The sequence below is a fragment of the Sturnus vulgaris genome, chromosome 29 (genome assembly GCF_052056855.1).
Source record: "Sturnus vulgaris isolate bStuVul1 chromosome 29, bStuVul1.hap1, whole genome shotgun sequence".
Taxonomy (NCBI): Eukaryota; Metazoa; Chordata; class Aves; order Passeriformes; family Sturnidae; genus Sturnus; species Sturnus vulgaris.
In genome coordinates, this window is record NC_142271.1 from 3,092,940 (window position 1) to 3,106,346 (window position 13,407).

Below are 13,407 nucleotides of genomic sequence, written 5' to 3' on the forward strand. Positions count from 1 at the left end.
GGCTGCTCAGCATCTCCCTTCAAATCCCAGCTCTGCCTTTGCCAGGCATGGTGGAGCCAGGATTTTGGGGCCTAGGGGAGTTTTTTGGGCCAGCTTGCCCAAAGAGACTGTTGTTTGGCAGTGGGCACTGGTGCAGGGTCAAGGTTCACAGGTTGTGGGGCTGCTGCCATCCTGTCCCAAGGTGTCAGCCCTAAACACCATGTGCCCAAGTTCCTTGTATGGGTAATACAGTAGCTGGGGCAGTTTCTTTCCCAAACTTTATTTGGGTGGATCCTGGCTGGTCACTTGTGACTTGGGGATACTCACAGAAATCATGTTCTGCCCCCAAGAAAAGCTTGTTTGTGTGTCTGATGCCTTACAATGAGCTGCTGGTCTGGGTGCAAATGAAAACAGGGCAAGGGCCAGGAACAGACCTGGCACCATGCTGTCACTGCACCCCATGCCCCAGCAAGGGTTCCTGGGTCTGACAGGTGTCCCCGTGTCCCAGCAGGTTGTCGTGTATCCGTGGGGGCTCAGGGTCGGAGCCCAGAGCAGCCAGCACCATAGCGTCCAACAGCTGGAACGCCAGCGGCAGCCCTGGGGAGGGGCGGGAAGATGGCCAGGACGGCATGGACAAGAGTCTGGACAATGATGCCGAGGGTGTGTGGAGTCCAGACATCGAGCAGAGCTTCCAGGAGGCGCTGGCGATCTACCCACCCTGCGGCCGGAGGAAAATCATCCTCTCAGATGAGGGCAAGATGTACGGTGAGTGCCGGGGGCAGGAGGGAGGCGCCGGGCAAAGGCACAGGGTGGCCAGGGCTGAACTGAAACCTCCTACCCTAAAAACCCACGCTGGGGCATCGCCCTTGAGCATCCCCCAACCCCGAAAGCAGCTGGCTGGGGTTCATCCTGGAGCTGGGCTGGGGAGGTGGCAGTGACCTGCGTCCCCTCCCTCTGTGCTGGCTCTCCCTCCCGCTCCCTCCCTCTCTCGGCCCTGCCGGACCGACTGGTTTGGTGAAGCCGTCGGGCAGGGAGCGGGCGCGGGACTGCGGGGCCGGGGCAGCCCCAGCCCTCCTGCTCCCGTGTGCCTCCCCAAACCTTCCCCAACCGGACCTGGTGGCCAGAGCACCCTGTGGCAAGGGTCACTCGCCCATCCTGAACCATCTGCACCCAGCTCAGATTTTGGTGACTTCATTGGTGGCAGCAGGGGTGGTCAGCCCCACTGGGGTGATGATTTTGGAGGTGTCAGCCTCGTTTTTGGTGTTTCTCAAAACTCCCTGTCCCCGCCAGGGTAGGGACTGGTTCCTCCTGCCCTGCACATCCCATGATGTCACCCCCAAGGGCCAGTGACCTCCAAGTCAGGAACAGGCTGCCATATTGCCAGCACCCCATGGTGACGACAGGACCAGGGCTGGCGTCTCTATCCCCAGCCTCCAAAATACACCTGCCCAGGATGCTGCTGTCACAGCAATGGCTCCCCCGGTGCCAGTAGAGAGGGGCAAAAGGGACGAGGCTTTCTGGAGAGCGCTATGCCACTGTCCCCACACCCGTGCCAGCTACCTGTGCCACCCCATTTGCCGGGGCCCCCAACCCACGGCATGGGGGCTGGTGGAGGAGTGGGGTGAGGGGGAGGCGGGGGAGCACAGGGCTTCCCAAGCGTATGCATTTTTTGGATTTCTCCGGGAATAGCTGAAGTGCCGCCGGGAGCCTGGCCCTTCGAAGCACGCCCCAACCGGTTTTTCCAGCCTTTCAGAGACATCTGGCAGTTGCTTAAAGAGGCAGCAGTCCCTGCTGGCCTTTCATCTCCCCCCACCTTCCCTAGCACCTTTCCTCTGGGACCCCCGGGACCCCTGGCTGGCATTACTGGGCGTACCAGGGGCACTGGCAGTACAGGCAATGCCAGCAAGCAGGATAATGGTGTGCCAATGCCTCTGCTCTCCTTCACCACCCCTCTTTTTGGGGGTTCCATGGTTGCCCATGGCCATGCCAGCCCCTGCCACACTGGTGCCAGCGCTGTGGGGGTGGCAAAGCAAGGTAGGAGCTGGGGAGCCAGGACCCAGCACGGGCACACTGGGCCTTGCTACACTCGGCTGCTGGATGGGTTATTTTTAACCCAGCCTGTCCAACTGGTTCACGTGGTGGTGTCAGGGGAGAGGAATTTGGGGAATGTGGTAATTTGGAGGAGGACGTGCCCTCTCAGGGGGAATGGCACGGTCCAGATGAATCACAGGGAAAGGGACAAGGGACAGGGCACGTGGGCACGGGGATGGCTGTGAAGGTGCAGCCTTGGGCATGGTGTGAGGCAGGATGGGTGCAGGAGATGCTGGCCCTGAATGCTGGACACCAGCTAGCACTGGCTCACCGAGTCCAGAAAGGCACTCACATTTCTTTCCTGTATTTTTTTCCCCATATTTCTTTCCCACGGGCAGGGTACAGAGGATGGGATTCAGGAGCAGGGCATTCAAAGGGGGATTTTGAAGCTGTACCCCCAAACTGGGGCTCAGCAGCAGGGTCCCTCCTGCCAGCACCCTGCTGTGGGTGTCATCTCACCTGGCTTAAAGGACTCCCTGTAAGACCTGGCCCCTGCTAGGTGCTGAGTAGGGAGCCAGCCTGTGCTGGGAGAGGTGGAAACTGAGCTTCAGGGTGACACCAGGGTGCCATGTCAGCTGTGCAAGGGGTACCCCCATTGTCACCCACCCACCAGCTCCTGCCTGGCGTGGGCACCCCAAGGGGCAGCTGTCTCTGCGTGGCACCTGGCCCTGTCTGTCCCCATGTATGTGTCCCCCCAGGAGGGCCCAGTTGCTGTAGGGCTGGGAGGGGGCCAATCGGGGTGGAAGAGGAGGAGGGGGGGGAAGTATTTTTTTTTTTTAAGGGGGTTTTTTATTCTTTTAAAGCCGAAACCCGCTCCAAGGGCATTTCGACAAGTTCCAACCGCGACCATCTGGTCCATTAAAATAAATCTGGCGTGCCTGGCTGCCCCCGTGCGCGGGGGGCGGCGGGGGCCGGGGGGGCCGGGGCCGGGAGAAGAAAGCTCCCAGCTGCTCTGACGTTTGAACGTAGATTGGCCACAGCTGGCCCCTGAAATGTGGCGCAAAAGCAACTTCTGCTTCGAATTAGACCAGGACGTTGGGAAATACTGGTGGAAAGGCCAGCACGGCTTGTGAACGAGAAGCGGGGTGCCTTTGCGGGGGCAATACCCGGGACCCCTGCGGGCACGGCTGCCCGGGGTGGGTTCGGTGGTTCTGGTGGGGGGCTCCGGCTGGGATGATTTTTGGGGGGTCTGTACTTTGAGGCACGGCTGTGGTGGGGGTCCCTGGTGACTGTCACCTCGCTCGGAGCCGCGGGGTAACGCAGGGACGGGGGGGCAGGGTAGGTGCCCTGTCCTGGCCACCCCCGTGTCCCCGAGGTCGCCACGACACTGTCGCGGCAGCGCCACCTCCTGGCAGCGCCTCCCTCGCCAGGCCGGGGGGGGGTTGGGGGATTTTGGGGTTTTGGGGATGATGCCCGTCGTGTGCCGGGGCTGACCCAGGCTCTGCCCGCAGGCCGTAACGAGCTGATCGCCCGCTACATCAAACTGCGAACGGGGAAGACACGGACGAGGAAGCAGGTGAGGCGTTGCTCTGCTTTTTCTCCTGGGGTGGGCTCGGGGCGGGCTGGGAGGCGGTGCCAGGTAAGCCCGAGGGGCAGCGGGTGTCCGGCTGCATCGCTCGTCCTCTGTGTCCTCTCCTCAAGCCACTGCTGCTGCCAGCAGGTCCCCCATCTGCGAGGAGCTTCGCCTGTGAGCACAAAACCCCTGGGGTTTCCTCTGTCCCAGGATGCCTGGAAACTGGGAATGTGGGGACAGGCAGCACCCAGGTCACCCACCTGGCTGGGGTGACCCTGCAGGTGGCAGGAGCCCTCACACTCTCTCTGGGTGTGTTTGTGTGTCTGTGTGTGCCTGCATGGATCTCTCTGCTGCACCTTCTGGACCTGGGGACTGTTCCTATCTCTGTACTTGCCAGGCTTTATGCCACTTGTGCCAGGTGCCACAGCAAAGGCACTGCAAGCCCCATGGGCTGAGAGAAGGCGTCCCCATTCCATCCAGGGATCTGGGGACCAGCTCTGTGAAGCTGTGGTGCTGGTCCAGGTGGGGCTGGAGGTACCACAGAGTTCTTGCTCTTCTCTCACTGCCCTGCCTGGATGCTGGGGCAGGCAGGGATGCAGGCAGAGCACAGGCAAGGATGCCAGCAGGGCAGGAGCACACAGAGGTCCCTACAAGCCCGTGCTTCACCAAACCTGTCTGAGGAGTGGGCTGCTGCAGCCCTCCATGGGATGTGTCCCTTTCTCATGTGTCCAGTGGCTCTTCCCTCCCCTCGTGGTGGCCCCCAGCTTGGAGCCAGGCCACCCATCCCAGAAGAGCCCATGGCCTTGGATGCATCTCCCACCACCGTGAGATGGTTGGGTTCAGGACACTTATTCTGGGACTGTCCTGTGCCACAGGTCCCCACAAGAGAGGGACACTGGTCCTCAGAGACTGCAGAGATCATTCCTGGACTTATGCTGAAAGCAGGCAGAGCAGGGTCTGGCCACTGGTTTTGTGTTCAGACCAGTGCCAAGCAGTGCTTCATTTCTGGCTTAAAGACTTAACTGGGCCCCCCCTCCATGGAGGGAAGGATGCAATGCTCTGGGGGGACTCGGGAAAGGCATGGGAGAGAGCACCCATGGCACTGATCCCTCTGTGCAGTCGTCTCCTGGACAGCCTGGTGTCTCCTTTTGGACACCTTGTCACTGGTGGGAGCAGGTTCTTGGCAAAATCAGCCCCGAAACCTTGTGGGTGTGTGGACACCCACCCTTCCTGTGGATGGCCTCCCTCAGCCATGCTGTGCTTTTACTGCCTGGACATCAGCCCCTTTCTTTAGATCTTGCTCTTACAGGGGCCAGGACACAAAACCCAACCTTTCTCACCTTTCCACACAAAAACAGCAGGAGCCCTGGGGCAATGTGCCAGTCTCTCCTGGACCCACAGGCCCCACCGAGTAACCCAGGGCACCTCAAACCTGCCAGGCTGTATCATCAACTTACGGTGCTCACAGAGGCTGGCAGGGTCTGTCTGTCTGTCCCGTGAATGGAGACCCCCCCTCAACTGCATCAGCTTTACACCAAGGAGCTCCACCCCAGCCTGGGGTGGGCACAAACCAGCATCAACCAGCACGGGGGTGCCCCACAACTTTCCTTCCTCCAGCTCTTGGCGGGTGCAGAACCCTCAGCATCTGCAGGAGCAGCCGAGGTGCTGCCCCGTTCCTGCACACTCCCTCCCCCGGGGACAGCATCCCGCCCTGCAGGGGGAACGCATCTTCACGCTCTCTGTGTTTTCCTTTCCGAACGGCGTGGCGGGCGCTAGGTGTCCAGCCACATACAGGTTCTAGCTCGGAAGAAGGTGCGGGAGTACCAGGTTGGCATCAAGGTACGTTGACGCCCTTGCCCAGGTGTCCGCGGCGGTGTCTCTGTGAGCATGGGCAGCCCCTCTCCTTCCTCCTCCTTTCCTCTGGTTGACGGCTCTGCTGTTCCCCCTCTCCTTCTGCTCTCTCTCTGCAGGTCTCTAGCCACTTGCAGGTTCTTGCCCGACGGAAATCTCGTGAGATTCAGTCCAAGCTGAAGGTACGCCCTGCCTCGCCTGGCCCCCGCCTGCTGACGACTAACGCCCTCGGCTCTGCGGTGTGCTGCTTGCTTTCCTGTTTTACCTCTCTTTTTTTTGGTGTTTTTTTTTCTTCCCCCTCACTTGGCTCCTTGGATCAGATGGTTTTTACAGGCATCGTTGTGGGATGCCCAGAGAGAAGTCCAAGGAGGGGCAGCAGAGCCCTTCTCTGTCCTCCAGGAGGGTGAATGTGGATGCCAAATCCGCTCTTTGCATCCAGGCAAGGACTCTGCCGTGGAGAGATGTGGGTTTAAACCCTCCTCTGGCAGCATGAGGGCTGCCCCCTCTTTTGGGCAATCAGGGGTTCTCCCACAAGGAGAAGGCCCCCCAGGGCACCCAGTGAGGCAAAGTGAGGTTCAAGCAAAGGCCACTCCCCTCCACAACTGAGGCCTGACCCAGCTCAGAACAGATGCTGATGCCATGTGGGCAGAAGCAGGGGGGCCCCAGGGGTCCCTGCAGGCTGCCAGCCCAGTGGCTTGTGATGTACCAGGGTGTGAGCACAGTCCAGGGGCACCACAGGGATATGAGAGGCAGCAGGTCCAGCTGGGGCCATGCTGCTGGGGACAGGGGCACAGTGCCCGGAGCCAAGGGAGCCAAGTGAGAAAAAAATGGATCATTCTCTCTCTCTTTTCTGGTTGGCTTTTCTTTTCTTCCTTCCTTCTTTCCTTCCTCCTAACTGGAGCCCAACTAACCTTTCCATAACTGTTCCCACCAAATTTTGTGGTGGCAGTGGGGAGGGTCATGGTGGGGGGACATGGGCAGGATTGGGGGCATCACCAAAGGACCATGCCCTGCTTGGGTTGGACCCCATGATGTGAGGTGGGGGACAGAGAGATCCTCACTGCACAGCCACCCACTGGGGACAGCCAGTTCCTGGGATGTCTCAGTTAATCTCTGCACCATCACACAGGGAGCATCTCTTGGGAGCTCCAGGGGTGATTTGCTGCCTTGCTGTGTTAGTGGGGGCCTAGAAAATCTTCCAGCCTGCCGACCTTGAGGTCCCAAAAGCATCACCAGCTCCCCCCATCTCCAGCACCGAGGCTGGCAGCAGAGGCCACTGTCAGAGCTGGAGCATTTTCATCCTCAAAGCTTTAACAAACTCCAGCTCATGCTGCCTGGAAGCCCACCAGAGTCCTTCAGTAGGGACCCCAGTGTCCCATGAGCAGGATGCCAGGAAAGCTCCCACAGCCAGATGGGTTTGGTCTGCTAGGAGAAACCAGAAGAGAGCACCTGAAACTTATTTTAGGATGTTCCTTTGGGCTTGTATGTCTTAAACCGAGTGTCTAGCCCCAAGAGGGACAGTCAGGGAAGTGAGGGGGAGCAGCAGGGTCAACAGCAGCAGAAGTCTTTATGAAATAAAATAAAAAAATAAATAAAAATGAAATCTTGCCTTGCCACACGGCACAGTGCAGAGCAAGGGGGAGTTGGAGGCAGGAGTGACCCCAGGGGTCCATGGCTGTGCTCTCCAACCCCAGCTTTGCTGCCTGCAGGAATCTGGCACAGAGCAGCCAGGGCAGAGATCCCCCTGAACAATACTCTGAGGATACAGAACATCCCTTCTCAGGATCAGTGCAGGCAGCCCCCTGCCCTTCCCCCAGCACTGTCCTGTGGGATGAGAACACTTCTATGAGCAGTGTGTGTGTTTTGGAGCTGCAGTCACGAGCAGTATCTGTGTTTTTGAGCTGCAGTCATGTGCGTGTTCGTGCTCCCGGCATGTGGCTGCACGCCCGCCCTCCTGCCCTGCCCCAGGTGGAAATAAATGAAGCATTGATCCCTGGGGAAGCTTCAGAGGGAAAGCAGAGGGTGTGCACTGGGACCAGCATGAACGTGTCTTAGCAATGCAAGTGGAGGAGCAGCCCTGCTCCAGGCAGGACCTGGGAGCCCTGGAGCTCCTGCCCAGCAGTGCTGTGACCTTTGGAGCAAAAGGAAAAACAATCTCCTCTGCCAGTGCACACACAGCACAGGGGGGCTGTGCTCGGAGTTTTCCTTGCAGTGCCTGTGGGGGAGTTGGTGCCCCCATCCCAGGGCAGCTCTTCCTCTCAGTGCCACAGGCACTGGGGGCTCTGAGGAGGCTGTAGAGGATTGTAAAAAACCAAGAAAGGCACAGGCCTGGCTCACCACAGTGACCTCCTAAAAGAGTGGGGGGGGGGGCTTTGTCATCCCGTTCCTGGTGGGGTTAAGTCAGGGCATCAGTGGCCACCACGTGCATGCCCTGGTGACCAGCCAGGTCAAGGGCTTCACTGGCCACGTCGGGCTGTGGTGATGAGCCAGGGTGGGGATACCCAGCTGTGCTGGTTTCAGCTGGGACTGGGTTAATTCTCTTCACAGCACTTCACAGTCACCCCATGCCTGTGCTGTGGACAAAATTAACTCTGCCCCAGCTGACACCAGCACTGTCTTAGGGAAGGTGAACAGAGTACCCAAAGGCTCCCGCTATGACACTAACATTTTTTTTTCCTTTCTTTTGCCGACAGGCCATGAACTTGGTAAGTTGAGCTTGAGTCTGAAATTCCTTTTGTTCCTCATTGCATTATGCCCTCTCCAGTGGAGGGGCTAAAAACCCTTCACATCCCCAAGGAGGGAGGGCCACCAGCAGCAGTGGGAGGGGACATTTTCCAGACCCATTAGGTTTTGCCCAGAGGATATTGGCAAGCTTCAAATGTTAATTAACATTTGAGAGGGGATGGGGGGATCCCCTTGCACTGGTCCCTTGCTGGGATCGCCTGCCGGCTTTGCAAAACCTGTCAGGCACTCTTGGATTGAGGGAGCTCAGTCTGCCCCTGTAACCCCCGCTTCCCTGCTGTCCCCCCTTTTCCCCTCAGGACCAGGTCTCGAAGGATAAGGCTCTGCAGAGCATGGCTTCCATGTCCTCGGCGCAGATTGTGTCGGCCAGCGTCCTGCAGAACAAGCTCAGCCCCCCCCCTCCTCTTCCTCAGGCCGTCTTCTCTGCTGCCCCCAGGGTGAGGACACCCCCACACCCCCCACATGGGGACACCCCGGGGTGGTGGGGACACCATGACTCACACACGGGGCAGGGGGATGCTCAACAGCCATTCTCAGCCCTGGTGGCAATGCAGGGCTCCCTGCTGTTTGCAGCAGGTGAGGAGGGAAATGTTGGGACAGAAGCCACTGATTCTTCCCTATGTTGTTTTCCCAGTTCTGGAGTGGGCCTATCCCAGGACAGCCTGGACCCTCTCAGGAGTAAGTACAGACCCCTTCACACCCAGCACTGCCAGGAACCCACCTTGGCAAGGGACTGGGGCATCATCCTGGGCTTGGTAACCTGATGATACTTTTTTCTTTCCAGCATTAAACCGTTTGCACAACCAGCTTACCCCATCCAGCCACCCATGCCTCCATCACTAGCCAGTAAGTCATGTCCTTACCCCCTTGGAGGGAACCCAGTGTGCCTGCCAGGTCATATTTGTCCTCTGTCCCCTCCCACACACAGTGCCACCCACCTCTATCTCTTCCCCAGATCTACTGGGGTTTATATCCAGAAAAAGCTCCACAGTGAGCAGGACCATGCTGCTCCCAGCTGGGTCCCCTCCAGTGCCTTTCCACCTAGTACATCCCATGATTTTCCCCCAGAACATGCCATGTTTTCCCCCTAGAACGCCCCATCCTTCCCCCCCAGAACATCCCGTATTTCCTGCTAGAACATCCCGTGTTTCCCCTTCAGAACATCCCATGTTGTAGCCACGCTGTGCTGAGCGATACTGGAGGGTGTGGGATGCAGTGAGGACAGCAGCATTGCAGGGGGGGCTCACCCCAGTTCCTGGCTGCCCCTCCACCCCCGTGTCGTTGTCCCTGCCCCAGGTTACGAGCCCTTGGCTCCGCTCCCACCAGCTGCCTCGGCCGTGCCGGTCTGGCAGGACCGCACCATCGCCTCCAGCAAGCTCCGGCTCCTCGAGTACTCCGCCTTCATGGAGGTGCCCCGGGATGCTGAAACGGTAACAGTCCCCCCCTGTGTGCCCATCCATCCCCGTGCCTGGTGGCATCCTGCTCGTGCCTGACCTGTCCTGCTGCTGTCCCCACCCCGCTCCCTACAGTACAGCAAACACCTCTTCGTGCACATCGGCCAGACGAACCCCTCGTACAGCGACCCGCTGCTGGAGGCCGTGGACATCCGCCAGATCTACGACAAGTTTCCTGAGAAGAAAGGTGGCCTCAAGGAGCTCTATGAGCGTGGGCCCCAGAACTCCTTCTTTCTCGTCAAGTTTTGGGTATGCTGCTGGGAGGGTAAGGGTGGGGAGGGTCATCCCTGAGCTACACTGTGGGTTGGGCACTCTGCTTGGCAGAGTAGGAGCATCCTGGGCAGCTCTGATAGTTGGTGTCCCTTGTCCTCATCGAGAGCTGGGTGTGGTGGTGCCTCGTGGGACCCTCACCCCCTCTCCTCTCTCCAGGCGGATCTGAACAGCACGATCCAGGACGGGCCAGGGACCTTCTATGGTGTCAGCAGCCAGTATAGCAGTGCAGAGAACATGACCATCACAGTCTCCACCAAGGTGTGCTCCTTTGGGAAGCAGGTCGTGGAGAAGGTGGAGGTGAGTTCCATGCCCCACTGCATGGGGAAGGGGTTGGAGTTGGTCCACAGTGGGTCCTGAGATGGAGAAAGTCCCGGAGCTGGGTGTAGGACACATGGGTGCTTATACCATGTTTGTGGGTGGAGTGGAGAGGACATTGGCATGTCCTGGTTGGCCACCACCACTCACGGGACAGCTGCTCACCCTGGCTGTCCCCTGCAGACGGAGTATGCACGGCTGGAGAACGGCCGGTTCGTCTACCGCATCCACCGCTCTCCCATGTGCGAGTACATGATCAACTTCATCCACAAACTCAAGCACCTCCCAGAGAAGTACATGATGAACAGTGTCCTGGAGAATTTCACCATCCTGCAGGTACCTCCCCTCCTTTTCCAGAGGGTATGTTCCACCAGGAGTGTGGAGCCCGCACTTGCAGCGACCCTGCTGGCCCCAGATACACCTGGCTGTGCCTGGGCCCACACAGCCCCTGAATTCCAGGGAGCAGATCTTGGTGGTGCCAACATAGTGGCTGTGCCCAAGCCTGGACAAGTCTACCAGATAATGGGGAGCAAAATATTCATGGTGCAATTAAATTGGCTGTGCCTGAGTTTGACTGTTTGACTTCAACAAATGATCTGTAGCAGTTTTTGGTAGTGCAATTGCAGTGGCTGGGTCTGAGCCAATGCAACCTCCTCCAAACAAATTTTTGGTGGTGCAGTTCAGGCTGTTCCTGAGCCTGTGCAACGCCCCCAAAACCAGATAGCAAATCTTGATGGTGCAATTAAATTGGCTGCACTACTGCCCGTGTGACCCCACAAAAAATGGGTAGCAAATCTTTGCATGGTGCAAAGTGGCTGTGCCTGATCCCATGCAACCCCCTCAGATAACAGCACCTGCCCACGGGCACAGCAGTCCCCTAACACACTCTGCTCTGCTGCAGGTTGTTACGAACAGGGATACCCAGGAAACCTTGCTCTGCATTGCCTTTGTTTTCGAGGTCTCCACCAGCGAGCACGGCGCCCAGCACCACGTGTACAAGTTGGTCAAGGACTAGGGGCTCTTGGGGACAGGCAGGGGCATGAGGGGTGTGCAGGGGAGGGAGGGGGCCGTGCAGAAAAGCCACCCGTGCCTGTTGCCTTGTGAGAAGTCATTTGAAGACAGGAGGAGAAGGAGAAGGAAGGAAAACAATAGCCAAAAAAGACTGACTTGTGATCGAAGATGTTTTCTACTTAGGAACAGTTTCTTTTTTTTTTTAATAAATAAATAAAATTACAAAAAAAAAAAAAAAAAAAAAAAGAAGAAGAAGAATGGGAAAGGAAGCATAGGGAGAAAGGAAACCCACATCCCCGCATCTGGTGCTGGAGAGGGAGAGACGACCAGCCCTCGATGTTGCTGGTGAGGGCCAGGATCTCACCGTGCCACCAGCAGCAGCAGCAGCAGAACATCAGTGCAGAGAACGACCCCTCCTTTCATCCCCAGCCTCGCCCAGAAGTGGCCCCGGTGCTGAGAGGAGCAAGTGCTGACGCTCAGGAGGATGCAGCACCATGCCAGGTCTGAAACTGATTGGCATGGCAGTGACAGTGGCATTGGCACCAGTGGCATTGGCACCATGTGGCACAGCCCAGGGGATGTGGGACAGACGTGCAGGGTAGGGCAGAGTGGAGGAGGGGGACACTGCCACCTCCCCAGGGATGCTCCTTCTCCATGCCCAGCTGGGGCACTGGGAACCAGTGGCAGTGAAGGCATCAGGGCATTGACAATGCAAACCATAGGGTTTTATGGCTCCTTTTTTTTTTTTCCCTTTTTTTCCCCCTTTTTTTTTAAATGAAAGTGCTTTTTAATACTTTTTAAAAAGACATCATGCTTGTGATCAGGCTGATGGCCCTCTGCAGTGCCCAGGTGCTCCCCTCCCACCCTGCACAGGAAGTGTCTTGTTTAGGGAAAGGTTTGGGATGTCTCCATCTCTGGCTGGGTTTTATGGAGGATCCCCTGAGCTCTGTGTGTACTTTCAGGAATTGCACTTGGGGGTGGCCCAGGCTCAGTGTCCCCACTGTGGTCGTTTACTGAGGAGTCATGAGTAGAGAGCAGTGAGGGCAGATTTCCCTGATTTATTTTGCATATGTACATTTTCCTTGTTTTGGTTTTTTTTTTGTTCCTTCACCTTTTTTTGCCTTTTTTCTGCGGTGACTGTTCCAAACTGCTCCGTCGGCTCCTGCATCCTGTGGGAAGTGGCCAGGGAGGTGACTTGTGCAGGGTAAAACATTGAGCAATGCAGGGCCAAGCTGTCAGTGGACAGAGTTTGGGACAGAGAGGACAGAGAGGGGACAGAGAACAGGAGGGGTGCCAGGATAAGGGACTGGGTCAGCTTGGAGGTGTTTTTGTGGCTGCAGCCCAAAGTAAGCCAAGGCAGAGTGCCCAGTCCTGAGGCTGCAACTGCAAGGGCAGAGTCTGGGGAAAGCAACCCCAGGGCGCAGGAGGGTGACAGAGGGACAGAGGTGGTGGGGAGCAGGGTGGTAGGAGGCTGGCAGGGGGACAGAGAGCTCGAGGTGGCCGGGTGTGGATGGGTTTCTCAGGTTGGCAGGGGAGGGAAGGCAGTGGGAAGGAGGGCAGGAGTGTTTTGAGGGGCACTGTAGCCCCTTAGGGAGGGGGACAGGGCAGGTTTAGGCTCAATGCTGCCAGTGCAAGGAGCAGGAATAGCCCAGAGCTCAGGAGAGTGCCTTGACTGCCGCTTTGATGCCACGTGTCCTGTGAGACATGGGGACTTCGACCTCTTGCTGCTGGGAAAAGCCACCCATCCCTGTGGGATGGGGCAGAGCCACCCCAGCCCTGTGCTAGGCCGAGGGCTCAGTGGTGGGACTGGGCTGAGGTGGCTGCTGTGAGCAGGGCAGACGGAGCAGCAGGGGAAAGAGAGAGGGAAAAAATCCAAGGCCAGGCACTGGCAACCATACCAGGGCTGTGCTGGGGCTCTCTGGCCAAGTTCTCATATGTAGCATGTTTGTTTGTTGTTTTGTAGGTTTTTGGGGTTTTTGTTTTTTTTTTTTTTTTCTTCTGTTTCACTCACTGATCTAAAACTCTGGGAATGAAAACTCAAAATTCCCCCACCATAAAACACAGGCGTGCCCCACTCCCAGCCCCGATGGGGGACGAAGCTCTTCGTTAACTGGACCGGTTTGTGCCTCCATCCCTCCCTCCCTCCTGCCTGCACCGAGCCCAGGGCTCACACTGCAC

At 58.0% G+C, this 13,407-nt stretch overlaps 1 protein-coding gene across 2 annotated transcripts; it reads left to right on the top strand.

The window, feature by feature from the left end:
- The first annotated feature begins 492 nt into the window (after positions 1-492).
- Positions 493-11,487, top strand: TEAD3 (TEA domain transcription factor 3). 2 transcript variants are annotated; one of them, XM_014872749.2, is made up of 13 exons: positions 502-744; positions 3,522-3,586; positions 5,360-5,422; positions 5,554-5,616; positions 8,128-8,139; positions 8,476-8,613; positions 8,811-8,854; positions 8,961-9,022; positions 9,473-9,606; positions 9,706-9,879; positions 10,060-10,200; positions 10,402-10,554; positions 11,120-11,487. In XM_014872749.2, exons 1-13 carry the CDS (start codon positions 609-611, stop codon positions 11,231-11,233), a joined length of 1,299 nt encoding a protein of 432 aa, XP_014728235.1. In that variant the 5' UTR covers positions 502-608; the 3' UTR covers positions 11,234-11,487. The 2 variants fall into 2 exon arrangements, with proteins under 2 accessions (XP_088036396.1, XP_014728235.1); XM_088180270.1 differs by lacking the exon at positions 5,360-5,422 and having other exon boundaries at positions 493-744.
- The last annotated feature ends 1,920 nt before the right edge of the window (positions 11,488-13,407 follow it).

Bases quoted from the DNA above. Each gene is read 5' to 3' on its own strand.
- TEAD3 (XM_014872749.2), top strand. From the start codon at position 609: ATGGACAAGAGTCTGGACAATGATGCCGAGGGTGTGTGGAGTCCAGAC. The intron at 5,423-5,553 runs GTACGTTGACGC...CTCTCTCTGCAG, and splicing joins AGTACCAGGTTGGCATCAAG to GTCTCTAGCCACTTGCAGGT. The intron at 10,201-10,401 runs GTGAGTTCCATG...TGTCCCCTGCAG, and splicing joins AGGTCGTGGAGAAGGTGGAG to ACGGAGTATGCACGGCTGGA.